This window comes from Tamandua tetradactyla, chromosome 4, assembly GCF_023851605.1.
Source record: "Tamandua tetradactyla isolate mTamTet1 chromosome 4, mTamTet1.pri, whole genome shotgun sequence".
NCBI classification, from domain to species: domain Eukaryota; kingdom Metazoa; phylum Chordata; class Mammalia; order Pilosa; family Myrmecophagidae; genus Tamandua; species Tamandua tetradactyla.
In genome coordinates, this window is record NC_135330.1 from 33,860,237 (window position 1) to 33,885,461 (window position 25,225).

The 25,225-nt window shown below is 38.3% G+C and overlaps 1 protein-coding gene across 5 annotated transcripts in view; it reads left to right on the forward strand.

Annotated features, from left to right (window-relative positions):
* The window catches only part of AXDND1 (axonemal dynein light chain domain containing 1), a 259,424-nt gene that overhangs the window by 27,625 nt on the left and 206,574 nt on the right, over positions 1-25,225 (forward strand). For all 5 annotated transcript variants that reach the window (XM_077157121.1, XM_077157125.1, XM_077157122.1 and 2 more), the window contains exon 9: positions 1,016-1,137. In XM_077157121.1, coding sequence (XP_077013236.1) covers positions 1,016-1,137 — 122 coding nt within the window. The remainder of the gene's footprint in view (positions 1-1,015; positions 1,138-25,225) is intronic.

The window sequence follows — 25,225 nt, forward strand, 5'->3', positions numbered from 1 at the left end:
GAATGACCTCTTAACTCTATTTGTAATCTCTTTTAGCCTGAAACCTTATTTTGCTACATTTCTTTACCCCCTTTTGATCAAGTAGGCATTCTCAACCCCATGATGCCAAGACCAGGCTCATCCTTGAGAGTCATGTCTAGCATTGCCAGGGAAACTTACATCCCTACACAGTGCTTTTAATTATATCCCTTTAGGCACTTTCAATCTGAAACAATTCCTAAGTCTTTTTTTGTTTGTTTTTCTTGATTTTGATATTTTGAAAAGCACAGATCAGTTATTTGGTAGAACGTTCCTCTCTTTGGGTTTTTCTTATGTATCCTCATGATCAGACTCTGGTTTTGCGTTTTTGGCAGGTATACCTCAGAAATGATGTTGTGATCAATTTTTTAAAATCTATATGACTTTTGTTTGTGCATGTGTGTATGAAGGGAAATGTAACTGAAATAAATTAATCGAGGTGTTTCTGATTTATTCAAATTCATAGTGTTTACCTCCTGTTTTAGTTTCCTAGTTGCTAAAACAAATATTATATAATGGGTTGACTTATACAATGGAAATTTATTGGCTCACGGTTTTGAGTCTAGGAAAAGACCAAAATGGAGGTGTCAGCAAGACTATACTTTCTACCCCAAGACTTTGGCATTGGGGGCTAGCTACCAGTCATCCTTTGCCCTTGGCTTTTCTCTCACATGTCGGTGTGCAGAGCAGCATCTTCTTTCTCTTCTGAGCTTCTGACTTCTCCTCATGGCTTTCTCTCTGTCTGAATTTCATTCTGCTGATAAAGGACTCCAGTAATTTGGATTAAAGCCAGACCTGATTCAGTTGAGCCGCACCTTAACTGAAGTAACATTTTGAAGAGATCTTATTTACAATGGGACCACACCCACCAGAATGCAGACCAAGACCAAGAACATTTCCATACTTGGGTACACAATTCAATTCAGCACACATCCTAGAATGATTTTTACTGATAAAACTGTAGTAAGTGTTGATTATCTTTCTTATCTTCTGCCAGATGCACAAACTACTACATGTCTTGAAGAAGGAGCAGAACATTTATAATACCATATTTCATGAACTTATTCGACAAGTCAGTGTGGACTGTGTAGATAGAGGAGAACTACTATCCAAAATCAGGTTAGAGCTGTTGTTGGAGAATTCTCCATTCCTTTTGAATTGTAAATATATGCTTATATCTGATTTTGATGAAGTCACAAAAATATACTTCTATGATCTATTGATAATAGGGAGACTAATTACATATATACTATATTTTCTATAGTAAAAATATAATAGTTGAGAACTTCCTTAAGGTGATTTCTGTTGGAATTTTTTATGTCTTTTTTTTATGATTCGAAATAAAGTGCTATGTGAGGTATTTTAGTTTGTAAAGCTGCCAGAATGCAATATACCAGAAACAGAAAGGCTTTTAAAAAGGGAATTTATTAAGTTGCAAGTTTAAAGTTCTAAGTTATACAAGATGTCCAAACTAAGGCATCTGGAAAAGATATCTTGGTTTAAGAAAGGTCAGTGGGTCTAACACCTCTATCAGCTAGGAAGTTATGTGGCTGACATCTGCTGGGGTTTCTGGCTTCTTGTTTCAAAGGACTTCCTAGGGGCATTTCCCTTCTGTGTCTCCAAAAGTCTCTGGCTGTGTGGGCTCTGTCAACACCGAAGCTTTTTTTCAAAATGGCTCCCTCTTTTTAAAAAAAAATTAATTTATTTATTAATTAAAAAAATTAAGAACAAACAAACAAAAACATTAGCACACCATTCTGTTAAAAATGGTTCCCTCTTAAAGGGCTCCAATAAGTGATCCAACCTTGAATGGGTAGAGACACATCTCCATGGAAACCAGCAAATCAAAAGGTATCATTCACAATTGGGTGGGTCACATCTCCATGGAAGCAATAAAAAAGATCCCACCTAGCAATACTGAATGAGGATTAAAGAAACTGGCTTTTCTGGGGTATACAACAATTTCAAACTGGCACATAAGGTAGTAGAAAAAAATACAGGTTCTGGAATCACACATATCTGTTTTCAGATCCTCATCCAGGTATAACCTTATAAAGCCTGACCTTTGGTTTTATTATCTGTAAAAGAAGATAATAAAATACTATGAAAGTTTTCTTATGTCTATTTGTTCATTAATCAGTGGATGACATTTATTGAATTTCTACTCTTTGCCAAGCACTAAGATATGTTTCATAGACTGGTGGTGAGGTTTAAATGAAAGCACTGAAGTAAGTGCTCAATAAATCTTATTATAATTATTATTGATGATGATGATAAATATTGTTGCTATAATTCTTATTACTATTTTGTTTATGGCACGTTTCAAAAAGCTGAAAGTAATAGTAGAATTGGAAAACTGGGTTCAAATTAAATCTTTGTAGTTGACTTACCATAGAACCAGAGTCAAGTTATTAGGTTTCCCTGAATAATAATTTTTCTAAACGACATCAGTTTGCCCAGTTTTCCCACTGTCTGATTTGTTAAAGCTGAGTCCCCTCTACCTGGCAATGCTGAGAAACTAGTAGCAAAATCATTAACAAGAAACTGACCAAGATTAGATTCTAAGGAATAAGGAGCTGGGATACCATCAAGAGCAGGAGAATGCCAAATTAGAATGAAAATAGGGACACTAAGGTCTGAGTTCTTCATCTAAGTACAAAGCCAAGAGAGATAAATGAGAAAGCAAGGCAAAAGAAGTAGGAGTTTAATGGGGCATTCAAATCTTCCCCTGTGAGGAGTAGATATGTGTAAGACTCTTTCAACTGTTTTCAAGAGTTAGGTTCTAGAGGGTAAAATAGGGGTTGTTTAGTATCCCGAGAAGTCTAGACAGGAAGTCAAAGCAAAATCCTTTAAGAAAAATTGAGTCAGAAAACAGGAAGACCTATAAAAATACTAACTCCAAAGTGTCTGAAAAAGGATCAGAGTAGGGTTTCAGAGCCAAGGGTGAATTTAGAATAGGATAAAGATGAAGCTAAGAATACAGAATAGATGAGAGCAAGCAGTAGGGTTTCAGGGTGATTGTTATAATCATTCGTCATGTGTCTATGGAATGGTGAAATGCTCAGCAGATCCAAAATGATCAGGTGGCCGCATTTTGTTGGGGGTAAGGAACTCTTCTGAAGGTCAACAGCCCACCCTCCATGGGGACGACTTCTGTTGTCCTGAGCCTGGCATTCACAGAGTCCTCTCTCTTTTACAAGATTGTTGTGAGGCCCCAGTAAATGTCCCTAGTAAATGGTATTACCAGGCTTAGGAAAATATTTTCTGTCAGCCTCTTGTACCCTCCTCTCTCTCTTTACATGTTATTGTAGATTTCTGATTGGTCTCTCATGGAGTACTTTTTTTTTTTATCAGTTTTGTGTGTCTCTTTTTCTCACTCAACTGCCTCTGGCACCCACTGCTGCAGAAGGAGGGTTCATGGTATCTGTTTTTATAGGGGAAGAATAACTGCAAGATTGGGTGTGAGCTGAATAGGACTTTCCCATTACATAGAAATATGGATGCTGCTAAATTCTTTTTGGTTGACACTAAAAATATCTGTTGCATGCAGGCACCCGATTTTTATTTTCAGTTTTTATTGTTTCCAATATTTATTATGATAATTTGCAAATACCAAAGAAAACTTGAAAGAATTTTACTATGAACATGTATATATCCACCACCTAGATTCTACCATTAACATTTTCCTCTACGTACTTCATCACAAGATAATGATCTTTCTGTCTATTCATTCTTCTATTGATCCACGAGGTTCCTGAATTTCAAAGTAAATTGTAGACATCCATGTATTTCCCCCCTAAATACTATAATATGTGAATCATCTAATCAGAGTTCAATATTTATTTACCATTTTTTACCTTTTTGAGTAAAATTTGCATACATTGAGGTGCACAAATCTTGTGTATGTTGGTTGACTCTTGACACACTCTTATAAAAGGTGTAACTAAAATCCTTACGAAGATAGAGAGTATTACCAGAAAGTTCCTTCATACTCTTTGCCAGTAAACACCCACTCCTACTTCTGCAAAGGCAATCACTGTTTTCTCATCTTAGGTCAGTTTTGTTTATTCAGGATCCTCATATAAATGGAATTGTGTAGCATATACTATTTTATGTAAGACTCCTTTCATGCTGTATAGTGTTTCTGCATTTATCTTTTTAAAATTTTCTTTATGCAATTTATCATTTATTGAGTGTATTAATTTGTTCTTTTTTGTTGCTGAGTAATATTCCATTGTATGAATAGGAAATAAAACCAGTGTTTATCTATTCTCCTATTGATGGAATGGCTATTTCCAGTACAGCAAACATTCTTGTATGTCTTTTTCTCAAAGTATATTTTCAATTTTGGGGTAAATACCTGGGAGTGATATTGGTTCATAGGGTAGGTATAAGTTGTGTTTTATAAGAAATTGTCAGACATTTTCCCAAAGTGATTGTACCATTATGCATTTCCACTAACAATATATAAAAATTCTAGTTGCTTGACATCTTTGCCAACATTGGTTATTTTAAGTCTTTAATTTTGCCTTTCAGGTAGGTGTGTAATAGATGTCATTTTGGTGCTTAAAATTTTTTTTGTTAGAGGTGTTTTGGGTTTACAGACTAATTATGCATAAAATACAACATTCCCATATATAACCCACCACCACTACCTTTCATTGCTGAGGAGAATTCATTACAAGTGATAATTGCAAATTTTGTAATTGTACTATTTTTCTAGTAGAAACTTTTGTTACAATTGATGAAAATTATTAATATAGTGCTATTAACTATAGTCCATTGTTTATATTAGGTATATATTTTTCCACATACCACCATATTATTAACGCCTTGAATATGGCATGTATTTGTTACAATTCATGAAAGAACATTTTTATACTTGTACTATAAACTGTAGTCCATCATCTACAATAGGCTTATAAAGTCTTTTTTTTAACTTTTTATTGTATAATATAACATATATACAAAGCAAAGAAAGAAAAAAGCCATAGTTTTCAAAGCACTCTTCAACAAGCAATTACAGGACAGGTCCCAGAGTTTGTCATGGGCTACAATACCATCATCTCAGATTTTTCCTTCTAGCTGCTCCAGAACATTGGAGGCTAGAAGGAATATATATATATTTTTATCATCATTTTTTTTCCTTTTTTGTGAAAAATATCATATATATCAAAAGGTAATAAATTTCAAAGCACAGTACAACACTTAGTTATAGAACAGATTTCAGAGTTTGGTGTGGGTTATAATTCCACAATTTTAGGTTATTATTTCTAGTTCCTCTAAGGTACTGGAGACTAAACGAAATATCAATATAATGATTCAGCAATCATACTCATTTGTTAAACCCTTACCTTCTCTGTATGACTCTACCATTACCTTTGATCTTTTGCCTACTCTTTAGGGGGTATTTAGGCTATGGCCATTCTAACTTTTTCATGTTGGAAGGGGCTGTGAATAATTAAGGGGTAGGGAGATGGAACTAGCTGATGTTCTGGAGAGGCTGGCCCCTTTAGGTTGCAGTACTTATCTGGTCCAGCAACCCATCTGGAGGTTGTAGGTTTCTGCAAAGTTACTCTAGTACATGAAACCTTTGTGAAATCATATATTGCCCAATGTGTTCTTCAGGATTGACTAGAATGGTTTTGGTTGGAGTTTGGCAAGTTATGATAGGTAGCAGTGTCTACCTATCATAACTTGCCAAACTATCAAACAAATTATCAAAAACTGAGATGCAGTTTACATGATGCACCAGGAAATTTTTTTTAACTTTTTTTATTGTATAGTATAACATGTACAAAGCAAAGAAATACAAAAGCAATAGTTTTCAAAGCACTCTTCAACAAATGGTTATAGGACAGATCCCAGAGTTGGTCATGGGCTACCATACGATCCTCTCATATTTTTCCTTCTAGCTGCTCCAGAATATAGGAGGCTAGAGGGCTTAATACTTTTTTTTTATCATCACAGTTGACTTTTTTTCCTTCTTTTTTTTTGTAAACAATAGCATATATACAAAAAACGTATAAATTTCAAAGCATAGCACCACAATTAGTTGTAGAACATATTTCAGAGTTTGACATGAGTTATAATTTCACAATTTTAGGTTTTTACTTCTAGCTGCTCTAAAATACTGGAGACTAAAAGAGGTATCAATTTAATGATTCAGCATTCATATTCATTTGTTAAATCCTATCTTCTATGTACAATTCCAGCATCACCTTTAATCTTTCCATCCCTCTCTTTGGGGTTGATTGGGTAATTCTAAATTTTTGATGTTGGAAGGGTCTGTCACTAATATAGGGTAGAGAGATATAACTACCTGATATTCTGGAGAGGCTGGGCTAGGTTTCAGGACTTCTATGGACCAGGGACCCATCTGGAGGTTGTAGGTTTCTGGAAAGTTACTCTGCTGCTTGGAACCCTTGTGGAATCCTATATATTGCCCTAGGTGTTCTTTAGGATTGGTTGGAATGCTCCTGGTTGGGAGTTGGCAGGTTATGATAGGTAGCAAGGTCTACCTGAAGCTTGCATAGGAACAACCTCCAGAGGAGCCTCTTGACTCTATTTGAACTCTCTCTTGCCACTGATACTTTATTAATTACACTTCTTTTACCCATCTTGGTCAGGATGGAATTGTTGATCCCATGGTGCCAGGTCTGGATTCATCTGTGGGGGTCATCTCCCACGTTGCTAGGGAGACTTTCACCCCTGGATGTCATGTCCTACGTAGTAGGAAGGGCAATGATTTCACTTGCAGAGTTGGGCTTAGAGAGACTGAAGCCATATCTGAGCAACAACAGAGATCCTCCAGAAGTAACTCTTAGGCATGCCTATAGGTAGTCTAAGCTTCTCTGCTACCTACATAAGGTTCACAAGAACATAAGGTTCATAAGCCTCATGATCGAGGGCATGGCCTATTAATTTGGGTGTCTCTAAAGTTTGATACACAGTTTCAGGGGATTCCCTGGTGGTAAGGTTTAATAGTTCTGTATTTTTTTCCCACCCCCCAGGAGACTTTGCCAATACTTTTTGATTATCTGCTTAAAATACTCTAAGATGTATCCAGGCATTACAATAATCTCTCCAGGATTAAAGGACCTCTTTCTTATTCTGTGCTCCATGTGTTTCAGTTGCTCAAATGAGCTACACATATAGATTAAATTAGATTATGCACTACAGAAAATTTCATTTCCAGACCAAATAAATCTTTCTTCCATTGGTCTCAAAGAGTATGTGTGGTTCTAAAATATAGGCACTGTCTTCCTTACTCCTATGTTCTGAATTATTTCAACCCCAACCTGTTTGGCTTCATTCCTACCTCTAAGTATCAGGATATATATATAAAGCAGCCTCTCAAAATCCAGAAATAATAATCACCACTCCGGACTTAATGTATCTGTTTTAAAAGCTTACAATCTAGGCCCCTGTTTTCTTATAAGCATTTTTTGAAGATGACCATACCGTTCTTGTTCTTTTGTTTCTGGCTTATTTTGTCTCACAAATGTTCCACACGTTCATTCACATTGTTGTATGCCTCATCACTTTGTTCCTTTTTGTAGCAGCACAGCCTTTGTCCATAAGTACACATCATTGTTCGCAATCTACTTCTCCATCAGTGCATCCTTCAGCATTCATCAGGCATCACGTAGTGGGCCCAACGTCCACAGTCCATCAGCTTTCTCAATTTTAGATAATTTCTTTGTTCCCAAGAGAAAGAAAACCAATAAATACACCCTCAGCAAATAGGAAATCTAAACCTCTTCTTAACTCTTGTCCCTCCCCTCATTATTTACCTCTGCTGTTGCTGTGGTAGTACTGATGGTTTCCTTTTGAACATAGCTTTTAATATGCAATAGCAGTTTCCCCCCATACCCTGGTCCTAAACACTCTTTGTACAAGAATTATGTCTTTGAAGTAAATCTTGTGGGAACTAATTCATATTTCTAGTGTTAATCAGTGGGACATGTAGGTCTGTATAACCCCTTTCAATCTTGTTTGTCTTCAATATGGTAATATTACATATAGATCCACTAGAGAACCACCTTCATGCCCATCTATTCCCTTTCATTGGAGTTCAACCTCATTAGCTAATGGTTCACCCATCTTTAGCTTCTGTGTATCTCAAAGTCCCCTATTTTCTGTATTATAAGCCTCTATACCTTTATACTGCTTTTGCTCCATTAACATTCAAAAGTTATTACTGAAAAGGCATTTCTTGAATCCACTATCTTATCTTTTTTATTTTATGTGTCAAATCTATATATTCTTTTCCCTCTTTTTCTTTGTATTCTTTAAATTACCATCAGAGGTACTCGTCACTTCTGCTCTCTTCTCCAGACCTCCCTCTCCTATTTTTTTTTTCAGCCGACAGAACTCCTTTTAGTATTTCTTGTAGATCCGGTCTCTTGTTGACAAATTCTTTCAGGACTTCTTTGTCTGTGAAAACTTTAATCTCCCTCTCAGTTTTGAAGGATAGTTTGGCTGGGTACAAAATTCTTAACTGAAAGTCTTTCTCTTTCAGCATCTTGAATATATCATACCACTGCCTTCTCGCCTCCAGGGTGCTAGTCGAGTAGTCTGAGTTCAGTCTTATTTGGTTTCCCTTGTATGTAGTAGATTGTTTTTCTCTTGCCACTTTTAGGATTTTCAGCTGCTCTTCTCAGCATGTGACACACTGATTATTGGATTTATTCTGTTTGGAGTTCTTTGGGCTTCTTTGACTTGTATATTTATATCCTTTATGAGGGTTGGGAAGTTTTCCCCCATTATATCCTCAACTACTCTTCCTAGCCCTTTGCTTCTCTGTTCTCCTTCTGGGACACCAGTGATTCTCATATTTGTGCACTTTGTTTTGTCTATCATTTCCCTGAGATCCAATTCAATTTTTCCCATCTTTTTTGCCACTTGCTGTTTTGAGTCTTTGAAACCAGTTATTCTGCCCTCTATATCACTTCTTCTTTCTTCTCTCTCTTCAATTCTGGTGTTGTGCGCCTCTACTGTGTTTTTTATTTGGTCAATAGAGTCTTTAATCTCTATGATATCCACTATTTTTCTATTTATTCTTTCAAATTTCTCTTTATGCTCTTCTACTGTCTTCTTGATCTCCATTGTGTTATTTGCTATCCCACTTATTTTGTTAAGTAGGGTTTTATGAACATCTTTGATTAGTTGTTCTAATATCTGTGTCTTCTCTGGTGTTTTAATTAGTCACTAGGCAGGGCTACATCTGTCTGCATTGTGATATGCTTAATGATCTTCTGCTGTCTTTGTGGCATGTAAATATCTCAATTGATGTACTTCAGGAGTTGATTTCTTTCAGTAGTCTAGGGCCTGTGTTTGCGGTATGGTTTTACAACAGGAAGCAGAGTATGGGGTGGAGCACTCAGTATGGTGATTTGTTTCAGTGCAGGTATGGGCACAGGTTGGGGATGTTATGCTGATGCTTATGAATGTGGGTGCTCAGTGGCCAGGGAGGGTATAGCTGTGTTGTGCACCAGTCTGGGGGGGCGTAATCCTGGTGCGTGCTGGTCTAAGGCATGGGGCCCTTTGTGCGCATGCATAGAGCTGTGACAGCAGGTTGGTGTTACACTTTCATGGATTGGGGACAGATGTGACCCGGCTGCGCAGGTCAGCACTTTCTCAGAGCTGGGAAGTCCTAGCATACATGGTTCTAGGGCTGCTGTAAAGTGTGGTTCCCAGAGATGAATGATGTGATTGGGGGCCCAAGCATGTGCGTGGGCCTAGGAGTGCTGTAAACTGATGTACAGAGCTCAGGGGTGGGTGACGTGAGGCTGTGGAACACTATGGGCAGAGGGGCAGGGGTAGCCTGGATATGGCAATAGCCTGCAGGGAACAGGGAGAGGGAGGTAGTGCTCAGGAGGGGTGCAGGAGAGGTGGGTTGGGCTGCACTTGGGCTTGGGGTGTGGGCAGGTATGTGCAGTGGGGGCTGGTGGGGTGGGGGCAACTGGAGCATGGCGAATGGGAGCGGGTGATGGAGTTCAGGTGTGGGGTCAGTCACTGGTCATGGGGCTGCACTGGTGAGGGTAGTGTGCCCAAGGAACGTGGCCTGGCTTACTTCCTAATCCTCAGCTCTCATCCATGCACTCTTGTGGCCTCCATACCTCCGCACCAGGCTCCAGCTTTCTACCTCTCAGTTCCTTGGCCTTGGAAACCAGGGCTGCCCTGTGGTGCAGAAGGCTCTCCCAGGTTGCCACACTCCCAAATCACCACCTCAGTCTCCCTCCTATCCCTTTTCTAACTTTTACATGGAACAGGGCTAATCTCGAGTTACTCTATTCAGCCATCTTCCCAGCAGTCTGTTCTCTCTCTTTTTCCCCTGTTTTCTTATAAGCATTTTCTAAATGAGACCATACAATAATTGCTCTTTTATTTCTGGCTTATTTAGCCTCACCAGATGTCCCACAGGTTCATTCACAATGTTGCATGCCTTACAATTTTGTTCCTTTTTTGTAGAAGCACAACATTCAGTCATATGTATATACCATCGTTCACCAATCTACTTCTCAGTCAGTGCATCCTTCAGCCACCTCAATTCATTAGGCATCATGTATAATGTCCAAAGTCAACAGTCTGTCAACACTCTCAATTTTAGATAATTTCATTTTTCTCAAGAGGACGATAACCAATAAACACACGTCACCAAATAGGAAATCTAAACCTCCCCTTAATTCTTGTCGCTCCCCCCGTTATTTACTCCTGGTGTTGCTGTGGTATTACTGATGTTTTCCTGTTAGCATGCAATAGCAGTTTTCCCCCTATAACCTGAACCTAAACACTTTGTACAAGAGTCATACATTTGAAGTAGTTCATGCAAGACCTTATTTATATTCGTAGTGTTAATCATATAGGTCTATTTGAATCCTTTCAACCATGTTTATCTTCAATATAGTGATATTACTTATAGACCCACTAGTGAACCACCTTCACTTCTATCTATACTCTTCCATTTGAGTTCAACCTCAGTAGCTAACCATTCATCCATTCCTAGCTTCTGTGTATTTCTAGGTCCCCTATATTCTGTATGATAAGCCTCTGATTTTATATTTACCATGTCATAAGAGTGGAGTCATACAGTATCTGTCCTTTTGTGTCTGGCTATTTCACTCAGCATTATGTCCTCAAGGCTCATCCATCTTATCATGTGCTTCAGGATGTCATTTCGTCTTACTGCCACATAATATTCCATCACATGTATATACCACATTTTGTTAATCCACTCGTCTGTTGATAGGCACTTGGATTGTTTCCATCTTTTGGCAATTGTGAATAATGCCACTATGAACATTGGGTGCAAATGTCTGTTTGTGTCACTGCTTTCAGCTCTTCTTGGTATCTAAATCCAAGTAGTTTTATTACTGGGTGATAGGGCAACTCGTCATTTAGTTTCCTAAGGAACCACCAAACTGTTTTCCATAGTGACAACTATTATACTTTCCCACTAGCAGTACATAAGTGTCCCAGTTTCTCCACAGCCTCTCCAATTTTGTATTTCCTGTTTGTTTAATAGCAGCCAGTCTTATAGGCATAAGGTGGTATCTCATTGTAGTCTTGATCTGCATTTCCCTTATAGCGAATGAAAATGAGCATCTCTTCATGTGATTTTGAGCCATCTGTATTTGGTCTTCAGAAAATACCTCTTCATATCATTAGCCCATTTTATGTTTGGGTTGGTTGTTCTTTTGTGATTGAGTTGTAGATTTCTTTATGTATACAGGATATCAAACCTTTGTCCAATGTTTGATTTGCAAATATTTTCTCCCATTGAGTTGGCTGCCTTGTCACCTTTTTTTAAAAATTTTATTAATTAAAAAAAATTACAAGAAACAAACATTCCCAACACGTACACTCAGCAATTCACAATATCATCACATAGTTGCATATTCATCATCATGATCATTTCCAAGAACATTAGCATCAATTCAGAAAAAGAAATAAAAAGACAACAGAAAAATGTAACAAACAGAAAAAAAATTTTTTTACAGGCCATACCCCTTACTGATCCCTTTCATTGATTACTAGCATTTCAAACTAAATCTATTTTAACATTTGTTCCCCTTATTATTTATTTTTATTCCATATGTTCCTCTCATCTGTTGACAAGGTAGATAAAAGGAGCATCAGACACAAGGCTTTCACAATCACACAGTCACATTGTGAAAGCTATATCATTATACAATCATCATCAAGAAACATGGCTACTGGAACACAGATCTACATTTTCAGGCAGTTGCCTCCAGCCTCTCCATTACATCTTGGATAACAAGGTGATATCTACTTAATGCATAAGAATAACCTCCAGGATAACCTCTTGACTCTGTTTGGAATCTCTCAGCCATTGACACTTTGTCTCATTTCACTCTTCCCCCCTTTTGGTCGAGAAGGTTTTCTCAATCCCTTGATGCTGGGACTCAGCTCATTCTAGAGTTTTTCTCAATCCCTTGATGCTGAATCTCAGCTCATTCTTGGATTTCTGTCCCACGTTGCCAGGAAGATCCACACCCCTGGTAGTCATATCCCACGTAGAGAGGGGGAGGGTGGTGAGTCTGCTTGCTGTGTTGACTGGAGAGAGAGGCCACATCTGAGCAACAAAAGAGGTTCTCATGGGGGTGACTCTTAGGCTTAATTTTAAGTAGGATTGACCTATCCCCTGTGGGATTAAGTTTCATATGAACAAACCCCAAGATCGGGGGCTCAACCTACAGCTTTGGTTGTCCACACTGCTTGTGAGAATATCAAGAATTCAACTTGGGGAAGTTGAGTTTTCCCCCGTTCTCACCATTCCCTGAAGGGGACTTTGCAAATACTTTTCCACTCACTGATCAAATCACTGTGGGATTCATCAGGGCATCACCTGGACAAACCACAAAAATCTCATGTCCTATACAAAGTTCCATGTACTTAAGGTGTTCAATCAACTATCTACATAAGTTATATTAGGAAATGCACTAGTCAAAGTATAGATTTGTACCAAATAAACATTTTTTGCTTTAGTCTCACACATTAGTTGAAATTTTAAAATAATAAGTACCATCTATTTTCAGCACACTGCAGTAATGACATTCTTTTGTTCTTCCTCATGCAAAAACATTTTTTCAATTTTACATTTAGTCACTATCATTATACACTCTAGGCATTCCTAGATTACACCATCTCAATCTTTATCATTTATCTTTCTTTGTGGTTTCATTTAAGCCCCAGCCCCCCTTCCTCTATCATTCTCATATGCAGCTTCATTCAGTGTTTTAACATAATTGTATTACAGTTAGGTAATATTGTGCTGTCCATTTCTGAGTTTTTATATTCAGTCCTGTTGCACAATCTGTATCCCTTAAGCTCCAATTACCCAATATCTTACCCTGTTTCTATCTCCTGATGGTCTCTGTTACCAAGGAAATATTCCAAGTTTATTCACTAATGTCAGTTCATATCAGTGAGACCATACAGTATTTGTCCTTTTGTTTCTGGCTACTCACACTCAGCATAATGTCCTTAAGGTCCATTCATGTTGTTACATACTTCATAACTATTCTGTTTTACAGCTGCATAATATTCCATCTTATGTAAATGTCACAGTTTGTTTAGCCAACTGTCTGTTGATGGACATTTTGGCTGTTTCCATCTCTTGGTAATTGTTAATAATGCTGCTATAAACATTGGTGTGTAAATGTCCATTTGTGTCCTTGGCCTCGTGTCCTTTGAGTAGAGACAGCATATAGATGGGTCCTGTTTTTTAATCCATTTTGCCAGACTATGTCTTTTGATTGGAGAGTTTAATCCATTAACATTCAGTGTTATTACTGTATGGGTAGTACTTTCTTCTACTATTTTGCCTTCTGCATTTTATATGTCATATCTAATTTTCCTTCTTTTTACCTTTACTCATAGTCTTCCTTTCTACACTCTTCTCCATACCTCTCTCTTCTGTCTTCGTATCTGTCTCTAGTGTTCCCTTTAGTATTTCTTGCAGAGCTGGTCTCTTGGTCACAAATTCTCTCAGTGATTTTTTGTCTGAAAATGTTTTAATTTCTCCCTCATTTCTGAAGGACAGTTTTGCTGGATATAGAATTCTTGGTTGGCAGTTTTTCTCTTTTAATAATTTAAATATATTATCCCACTGTCTTCTCACCTCCATGGTTTCTGCTGAGAGATCTGAGCATAGTCTTATTGGGCTTCCCTTGTATGTGATGGATTGCTTTTCTCTTGCTGCTTTCAAGATCCTCTCTTTCTCTTTGACCTCTGACATTCTGATTATTAAATGTCTTGGAGTATGTCTATTTGGATCTATTCTCTTTGGGGTATGCTGCACTTCTTGGATCTGTAATTTTAAGTCTTTCATAAGAGTTGGGAACTTTTCAGTGATAATTTCCTCCATTAGTTTTTCTCCTCCTTTTCCCTTCTCTTCTCCTTCTGGGACACCCACAACACGTATATTCGTGCGCTTCATATTGTCTTTCAATTCCCTGAGTCCCTGCTCATATTTTCCCATTTTTTCCCTATAGTTTCTGTTTCTTGTTGGATTTCAGATGTTCCGTCCTCCAGTTCAGACATCCTATGTTCTGTCTCTCGAAATCTACCATTGTAGGTTTCCATTGTTTTTTTCATCTCTCTACTGTGTCTTTCATTCCCATTAAGTTCTGTGATTTATTTTTTCAGACTTTCGATTTCTTCTTTTTGTTCTTTCCTTGCCTTCCTTATATCCTCCCTCAATTCATTGATTTGGTATTGATGAGGTTTTCCATGTCTGTTCATACATTCTGAATTAATTGTTTCAGCTCCTGTATGTCATTTGAATTGTTGGTTTGTTCCTTTGACTGGGCCATATCTTCAATTTTCCTAGTGTGATTTGTTATTTTTTGCTGGTGTCTAGGCATTTAATTACTTTAATTAGTTTATTCTGGAGATTGCTTTCACTTCTTTTATCTAGGTTTTCTTGCTGGATGAATTTGTTGTCTGTCTGTTCTTTGACATTCCGTTCAGCTTTATCTGGACCTTTAGCTTAAGTTTTGTTTAACAGAGGAGATTTTTCAGTTCTTGTTTTCTTGTTTCTTGCCCTGCTTGTGTGGTGCCTCCCCCGACCCCTACTCTCAGGAGGGTCTACTTAGATATTATAGACCCCAGCCAGATTTTCCCAGACCAAACTGGCCTCCTATCAGGAGGAAAGAGTCACCTGAGTCGGTTTTCCCTGAGGGTGAGACCCAGCAGGTTGAAAGACTTTCCTGTGAAGTCTCTGGACTCTGTTTTTCTTATCCTGCCCAGTATGTGGCGCTTGTCTGACTGCAGGTCACACCAGCATAAGATGATGCGGTACCTTTAACTTTGGCAGACTCTCCCTGCTGGGGGCATGGTGGAGACAGAGGAGAGGTTGTAGGCTGGTTTTAATGGCTTCAAATTACCAAGCCCTGGTGTCTGAATTCCTTGATGGAAGGATTCCACCTGGGTGGGGCTTCACTGCTCCCCTGGAGAAGGCACAAGCCCCCAAAAGAGCTCACTTCTGCCTATGCCTGGGGCAGTTACAGCCTGAAAAGTTCTGCCGCTGTATCCAGAGGCAGCCAAGCCTTTGTAGATATACAGCCACAAAAACCTCTGTTTCCTTCTTTTTTTTGTTCCCCCTTTTTCTGTCAGCCCTGCCCCCTTGGTGCTGGGGCAAAAATGAGCAACTTCTGCTTTGATCAGGTTCACCTAAGCTGGGGCCTATTTTTAGTAGTCAGAATTTGTTAATTAGTTCCACAATTGGCTTTTGATTGTGCCCAGTCCCTGCTGCTGGTAAAGTCCTTTCCTTTCCCCTCTGGGAAGCGGCCTGTGGGGGAGGGGTACTGGCCGCTGCAGCTTTGGGAACTCATGGTTCTGGGGTCTGCTCACAGCCTGTCCAGCTGGTCCAGACTAGGGTACGCTTTGTGTCCAGTCACTGTTGTGGCTTCGGGAGCTGTTCTGTACTGTTTCTGGTTATTTAGTAGTTGTTCTGGAGGACGAACTAAAATGTGCATGTTGTTAAGGCGCCATCTTGACCTGGAAGTCCTCTTCACCTTTTTGACAGAGTCTTTTGAGCCACAAGAACATTTGATTTTGAGGGTCCCTACTTATCTATTTTTTCTTTTGTTGCTTGTGCTTTCAGTTTAGAGTTTAGGAAGCTACCTCCTATTACTAGGTCTTGAAGATGTTTCTCTACATTTTCTTCTGGAAGCTTTATGGTACTAGTTCTTCTATTAAGTGTTTGATCCATTTTGATTTCATTTGGGGGGTTATAGTCCTGTCATGGTCAGGTTTATGTGTCATCTTGGCCAAGTGGTGGTACCTGTTTGTCTGGTTGGGCAGTGCTGGCCTGTCTGGTGCAATGAGGACATTTCATAGAATTAGATCATGATCATGTCAGCTGCATCCACAGCTAATTCCATTTGTGATCAGCCAAGGGGAGTGTCTTCTGCAGTGAGTGATGCTCAGTCCAATCACTGGAAGCCTTTTAAGGAGGATTCAGAAGAGACAGGCTCTTTTCCTGCTTTGGCTGGCGAGCCTCTCCCGTGGAGTTCATCTAGACCCTCCACTGGAATCATCGGCTTCACAGCCTGCCCTGCAGATTTTGGACTCTGGGTACCTGTGGTCACATGAGACACTTTTTTTTTTTATTAATTAAAGAAAAAAGAGAAATTAACACAACATTTAGAAATCATTCCATTCTACATATGCAATCAGTAATTCTTAACATCATCACATAGATGCATGATCATCATTTCTTAGTACATTTGCATCGATTTAGGAAAAGAACTAGCAAAACAACAGAAAAAGATATAGAATGTTAATATAGAGAGGGCGGGCCACGGTGGCTCAGCAGGCAGGAGTGCTTGCCTGCCATGCCAGAGGACCTGGGTTTGATTCCCGGTGCCTGCCCATGTTAAAAAAAAAAAGTGAGAATGTTAATATAGAGAAAAAAAATACACAAACAAACAAACAAACAAACAAAAACTATAGCTCAGATGCAGCTTCATTCAGTGTTTTAACATAATTACATTACAATTAGGTATTATTGTGCTGTCCATTTTTGAGTTTTTGTATCTAGTCCTGTTGCACAGTCTGTATCCCTTCAGCTCCAATTACCCATTATCTTACCCTGTTTCTAACTCCTGCTGGTCTCTGTTACCAATGACATATTCCAAGTTTATTCTCGAATGTCGGTTCACATCAGTGGGACCATACAGTATTTGTCCTTTAGTTTTTGGCTAGACTCACTCAGCATAATGTTCTCTAGGTCCATCCATGTTATTACATGCTTCATAAGTTTATTCTGTCTTAAAGCTGCATAATATTCCATCGTATGTATATACCACAGTTTGTTTAGCCACTCGTCTGTTGATGGACATTTTGGCTGTTTCCATCTCTTTGCAATTGTAAATAATGCTGCTATAAACATTGGTGTGCAAATGTCTGTTTGTGTCTTTGCCCTTAAGTCGTTTGAGTAGATACCCAGCAATGGTATTGCTGGGTCGTATGGCAATTCTATATTCGGTTTTTTTTTTTTTTTTTAAATTTTTTAGCCTTTTATTATGAAATTTTTTTTTTTGAGGTTTAGGGGTGGTTTATTAAACAATATTAGCTAACTGACATAAATCACAGCTCAATATCTACTTCTTCCATGAAGAACTACTTCTTAACTACTTCAGCTCACATCAGCTTCTTGCTTTCCTGTACACCACGAAACCAGGGGTTCCCAACCTTTGTTCCCATGACAAAAATTTTACATATACCTTAGTGATGTACTTTTAAAATCTATTAGTTGATTCCCATAACAATACTAAAACATTATTTGCATTTTATACTCTCATTATCCCATGATTACTGAGTACAAAAACAATTGTTGCTTTAAGTCAGATTCCTCATTGCAAGTATCCCTTAAGAAAACAGCTCTTGTTGAGTTTGGTATAAAAGAAGAATATATGCAATTATTTGAAATAACTATTGAAATCTCCTCCGTTTTCCAACAACGTATCTGTGTGATGCTGGATTTTCTTTATCCACTTCATCCAAAATAACAGATTATGTAAGACTAATGGAGAAGCTTATGAAAATCCATCTGTCTTCTAATAAGTGCATTACAGAGATTTGCAAAACTGCAAAACAATGACATTCTTCCTAATCATTTAGATTGCAAAATATAGTTATTTTTCATTAAAAATATATGTTATGTTAACATGCAATGGGTTTATTATTTTATTTTTTTTTATTAATTAATGGAAAAAAAGAAATTAACCCAACATTTAGAAATCATACCATTCTACATATGCACTCAGTAATTCTTAACATCATCACATAGATGCATGATCATCGTTTCTTAGTACATTTGCATCGGTTTAGAAGAACTAGCAACACAACAGAAAAAGATATAGAATGTTAATATAGAGAAAAAAATTAAAAGTAATAATAATAGTAAAAAAAACAAAAACAAAAACCCTATAGCTCAGATGCAGCTTCATTCAGTGTTTTAACATGATTACTTTACAATTAGGTATTATTGTGCTGTCCATTTTTGAGTTTTTGTATCTAGTCCTGTTGCACAGTCTGTATCCCTTCAGCTCCAATTACCCATTATCTATCTTACCCAGTTTCTAACTCCTGCTGGACTCTGTTACCAATGACATATTCCAAGTTTATTCTCGAATGTCGGTTCACATCAACGGGACCATACAGTATTTGTCCTTTAGTTTTTGGCTAGACTCACTCAGCATAATGTTCTCTAGGTCCATCCATGTTATTACATGCTTCATAAGTTTATCCTGTCTTAAAGCTGCATAATATTCCATCGTATGTATATACCACAGTTTGTTTAGCCACTCTTCTGTTGATGGACATTTTGGCTGTTTCCATCTCTTTGCAATTGTAAATAACGCTGCTATAAACATTGGTGTGCAAATGTCTGTTTGTGTCTTTGCCCTTAAGTCGTTTGAGTAGATACCCAGCAATGGTATTGCTGGGTCGTATGGCAATTCTATATTCAGCTTTTTGAGGAACCGCCAAACTGCCTTCCACAGTGGTTGCACCATTTGACATTCCCACCAACAGTGGATAAGTGTGCCTCTTTCTCCGCATCCTCTCCAGCACTTGTCATTTTCTGTTTTGTTGATAATGGCCATTCTGGTGGGTGTGAGATGATATCTCATTGTGGTTTTGATTTGCATTTCTCTAATGGCCAGGGACATTGAGCATCTCTTCATATGCCTTTTGGCCATTTGTATTTCCTCTTCTGAGAGGTGTCTGTTCAAGTCTTTTTCCCATTTTTTAATTGGGTTGGCTGTCTTTTTGTTGTTGAGTTGAACAATCTCTTTATAAATTCTGGATACTAGACCTTTATCTGATATGTCGTTTCCAAATATTGTCTCCCATTGTGTAGGCTGTCTTTCTACTTTCTTGATGAAGTTCTTTGATGCACAAAAGTGTTTAATTTTGAGGAGCTCCCATTTATTTATTTCCTTCTTCAGTGCTCTTGCTTTAGGTTTAAGGTCCATAAAACTGCCTCCAATTGTAAGTTTCATAAGATATCTCCCTACATTTTCCTCTAACTGTTTTATGGTCTTAGACCTAATGTTTAGATCTTTGATCCATTTTGAGTTAACTTTTGTATAGGGTGTGAGATACGGGTCTTCTTTCATTCTTTTGCATATGGATATCCAGTTCTCTAGGCACCATTTATTGAAGAGACTGTTCTGTCCCAGGTGAGTTGGCTTGACTGCCTTATCAAAGATCAAATGTCCATAGATGAGAAGGTCTATATCTGAGAACTCTATTCCATTCCATTGGTCAATGTATCTATCTTTATGCCAATACCATGCTGTTTTGACCACTGTGGCTTCATAATATGCCTTAAAGTCCGGCAGCGTGAGACCTTCAGCTTCGTTTTTTCTTCCTCAAGATACTTTTAGCAATTCGGGGCACCCTGCCCTTCCAGATAAATTTGCTTATTGGTTTTTCTATTTCTGAAAAACAAGTTGTTAGGATTTTGATTTGTATTGCATTGAATCTGTAAATCAATTTAGGTAGGATTGACATCTTAACTATTTTAGTCTTCCAATCCATGAACATGGTATGCCCTTCCATCTATTTAGGTCTTCTGTGATTTCTTTTAGCAGTTTTTTGTAGTTTTCATTGTATAGGTTTTTTGTCTCTTTAGTTAAATTTATTCCTAGGTATTTTATTCTTTTAGTTGCAATTGTAAATGGGATTCGTTTCTTGATTTCCCCCTCAGCTTGTTCATTACTAGTGTATAGAAATGCTACAGATTTTTGAATGTTGATCTTGTAACCTGCTACTTTGCTGTACTCATTTATTAGCTCTAGTAGTTTTGTTGTGGATTTTTCCTGGTTTTCGACGTATAATATCGTATCGTCTGCAAACAGTGATAGTTTTACTTCTTCCTTTCCAATTTTGATGCCTTGTATTTCTTTTTCTTGTCTAATTACTCTGGCTAGAACCTCCAACACGATGTTGAATAATAGTGGTGATAGTGGACATCCTTGTCTTGTTCCTGACCTTAGGGGGAAAGTTTTCAATTTTTCCCCATTGAGGATGATATTAGCTGTGGGTTTTTCATATATTCCCTCTATTATTTTAAGGAAGTTCCCTTGTATTCCTATCTTTTGAAGTGTTTTCAAGAGGAAAGGATGTTGAATCTTGTCAAAGGCCTTCTCTGCATCAATTGAGATGATCATGTGATTTTTCTGCTTTGATTTGTTGATATGGTGTATTACATTAATTGATTTTCTTATGTTGAACCATCCTTGCATACCTGGGATGAATCCTACTTGGTCATGATGTATAATTCTTTTAATGTGTTGTTGGATTCGATTTGCTAGAATTTTGTTGAGGATTTTTGCATCTATATTCATTAGAGAGATTGGTCTGTAGTTTTCTTTTTTTGTGATATCCTTGCCTGGCTTTGGTATGAGGGTGATGTTGGCTTCATAGAATGAATTAGGTAGCTTTCCCTCCACTTCAATTTTTTTGAAGAGTTTGAGCAGGGTTGGTACCAATCCTTTCTGGAATGTTTGGTAGAACTCACATGTGAAGCCATCTGGTCCTGGACTTTTCTTTTTGGGAAGCTTTTGAATAACTGATTCAATTTCTTTACTTGTGATTGGTTTGTTGAGGTCATCTGTTTCTTCTTGAGTCAAAGTTGGTTGTTCATATCTTTCCAGGAACCCGTCCATTTAATCTAAATTGTTGTATTTATTAGCGTAAAGTTGTTCATAGTATCCTGTTATTACCTCCTTTATTTCTGTGAGGTTAGTGGTTATGTCTCCTCTTCCATTTCTGATCTTATTTATTTGCATCCTCTCTCTTCTTCTTTTTGTCAATCTTGCTAAGGGCCCATCCATCTTATTGATTTTCTCATAGAACCAACTTCTGGTCTTATTGATTTTCTCTATTGTTTTCATGTTCTCAATTTCATTTATTTCTGCTCTAATCTTTGTTATTTCTTTCCTTTTGCTTGCTTTGGGGTTAGTTTGCTATTCTTTCCCCAGTTCTTCCAAGTGGACAGTTAATTCCCAAATTTTTGCTCTTTCTTCTTTTTTAATATAGGCATTTAGGGCAATAAATTTCCCTCTTAGCACTGCCTTTGCTGCATCCCATAAGTTTTGATATGTTGTGTTTTCATTTTCATTTGCCTCGAGATATTTACTGATTTCTCTTGCAATTTCTTCCTTGACCCACTGGTTGTTTAAGAGTGTGTTGTTGAGCCTCCACATATTTGTGAATTTTCTGGCACTCTGCCTATAATTGATTTCCAACTTCATTCCTTTATGATCTGAGAAAGTGTTGTGTATGATTTTAATCTTTTCAAATTTGTTGAGACTTGCTCTGTGACCCAACGTATGGTCCATCTTTGAGAATGATCCATGAGCACTTGAGAAAAAGGTGTATCCTGCTGTTGTGGGGTGTAATGTCCTATAAATGTCTGTTAAGTTTAGCTCATTTATTGTAATATTCAAATTCTCTGTTTCTTTATTGATCCTCTGTCTAGATGGTCTGTCCATTGATGAGAGTGGTGAATTGAAGTCTCCAACTATTATGGTATATGTGTCTATTACCCTTTTCAGTATTTGCAGTGTTTGCCTCACGTATTTCGGGGCATTCTGGTTCGATGCATAAATATTTATGATTGTTATGTCTTCTTGTTGAATTGTTCCTTTTATTAGTACATAGTATCCTTCTTTGTCTCTTTAACTGTTTTACATTTGAAGTCTAATTTGTTGGATATTAGTATAGCTACTCTTGCTCTTTTCTGGTTGTTATTTGCATGAAATATCTTTTCCCAACCTTTCACTTTCAACCTATGTTTATCTTTGGGTCTAAGATGTGTTTCCTGTAGACAGCATATAGAAGGATCCTGTTTTTTAATCCATTCTGCCAGTCTATGCCTTTTGATTGGGGAATTCAGTCCATTAACATTTAGTGTTATTACAGTTTGGATAATATTTTCCTCTACCATTTTGCCTTTTGTATTATATATATCATCTCTGATTTTCCTTCTTTCTGCACTCTTCTCCATACCTCTCTCTTCTGTCTTTTCGTATCTGACTCTAGTTCCCCCTTTAGTATTTCTTGCAGAGCTGGTCTCTTGGTCACAAATTCTCTCAGTGACTTTTTGTCTGAAAATGTTTTAATTTCTCCTTCATTTTTGAAGGACAATTTTGCTGGATATAGAAGTCTTGGTTGGCAGTTTTTCTCTTTTTGTAATTTAAATACATCATCCCACTGTCTTCTAGCTTCCATGGTTTCTGCTGAGAAATCTACACATAGTCTTATAGGGTTTCCCTAGTATGTGATGGATTGTTTTTCTCTTGCTGCTTTCAAGATCCTCTCTTTCTCTTTGGCCTCTCACATTCTAACTAGTAAGTGTCTTGGAGAACGTCTATTTGGATCTATTCTCTTTGGGGTGTGTTGCACTTCTTGGATCTGTAATTTTAGGTCTTTCATAAGAGTTTGGAAATTTTCAGTGATAATTTCTTCCATTAGTTTTTCTCCTCCTTTTCCCTTCTTTTCTCCTTCTGGGACACCCACAACACATATATTTGTGCGCTTCATATTGTCGTTCAGTTCCCTGATCTCCTGTTCAAATTTTCCATTCTTTTCCCGATAGTTTCTGTTTCTTTTTGGAATTCAGATGTTCCATCCTCCAATTCACTAATTCTAACTTCTGTCTCTTTAAATCTACCATTGTAGGTATCCATTGTTTTTTCCATCTTTTCTACTTTGTCCTTCACTCCCATAAGTTCTGTGATTTGTTTTTTCAGATTTTCTATTTCTTCTTTTTGTTCAGCCCATGTCTTCTTCATATCCTCCCTCAATTTATTGATTTGGTTTTTGAAGAGGTTTTCCATTTCTGTTCGTATATTCAGCATTAGTTGTCTTAGCTCCTGTATCTCATTTGAACTATTGGTTTGTTCCTTTGACTGGGCCATATCTTCATTTTTCCGAGCATGATCCATTATCTTCTCCTGGCGTCTGGGCATTTAATCAGATTTCCCTGGGTGTGGGGCCCAGCAGGTTGAAAGATTTTTCTGTGAAATCTCTGGTCTCTGTTTTTGTTATCCTGCCCAGTAGGTGGCGCTCGTGGCACTCGTCTGTCTGCCGGTCCCACTAGTAAAAGATGCTGTGCCTCCTTTAACTTTGGAAAACTCTCGCTGTAGGGGAGGGTTGCCAGCCGAAGCGGCTTGGGGGAGTGCCAATCCAAATCTCCCAGCCGGCCCGGGAATCCACGCGTGGGGAGGGTCGCCGGCCTCTGCATCTTGGGGGAGTGCCTGTCCAAATTTTCCAGCCGGCCTGGGGCGCCAAACATGGTGGTGGGTGCCGGCCTCCGCGGTTTGAGGGAGCGCCTGTCCAAATTTCCCAGCCGGCCCAGGGCACCAAGCATGGTGGGAGTGCGCTGGCCGCCGCGGCTTTGGAGAGTGCCTATCTACCTTTCCCAGCCAGACCGGGAAGCCGCGTGTTTGGAAAGGACCCCGGTCACCAGTCTCCGCGGCTTGGGGGATCTCTGATCCAATTCTCCCAGCTGGTCCAGGGGGCTGCGCGTGGGTGGGGGGCGCCAGCCGCCGAGGCTTGAGTGGATCGCCTGTCCAATTCTCCCAGCCGGCCTGGGAAGGAGGGAGGGAAGGACTCCGGCTGCCTGCCGCCCCGGCCCGGGGAAGCTCGCGCCCCTCGGTGATCTCACCGCAGCGGTTTCTCCCAGCCAGTCAGCCGTTTCAGAATGGGGTACTCTGTCTTCTTGGTGTCTGTCGTGGCTCCGGGAGCTGTTCTGTACCGTTTCTACTTCCTTAGTAGCTGTTCTGAAGGAGGAACTAAGACCCGCACGTCTTACTAAGCCGCCATCTTCTCCGGAAGTCCCATATGAGACACTTTTATAAATTTTATATTTGTGAGTGTTCCCTGTTGGTTCTGTTTCTCTAGAGAACCCTAACTAATACAAGTCCTATACTTAATTTTTAAATTTTTATTCTAGTAACACATGTGACTTAAAGTTTCCCCTTTTAATAGCATTCAGCTATATAATGCAGTGCTATTAGTTATACTCACAATAGTGTGCTGCTATCACCACCATCCATTTCCAAACTTTTACAGTCAACCTAAATAGAAATTCTGTACAAATTAAGCATTAACTCTCTTCTTTAACCCTAGTCTCCTGGTGACCAACATTCTAGATTCTACCTCTAATTTTTGCTTGTTGAATTAGTTAGTAATAGTGAGATAATACAATAATTGGCATTCTGTGTCTGGCTTATTTCACTTAGCATAATGTCATCAAGGCTCATCCATGTTGTTATATGCGTCAGGACTTCATTCCTTTTTATGGCTGAAAGCTATTCTATTGTATGTATAGTCCGCATATTTTTTATCCAGTCACTGATTGACAGACACTTGGGTTGCTTCCATCATTTTTGGCAATTGTGAATAACACCATTATGAATATCAGTGTGCAAATGTTTGTGTCCCTGCTTTCAGTTCTTCTTAGTATATACCTAGTAGTGGGCTTGCTGGATCATATGGCAATTCTATAGATATGTTTCTGAGGAAAATGCCAAACCAATTTTCATAGTGGCTGTACCATTTTCCATTCCCACTAGTAGTGAATACATGTTCCTATTTCCCACATCTTCTCCATTATGTGTAGTATCCTGTTTGTTTAATGGTCACCATTCTAATA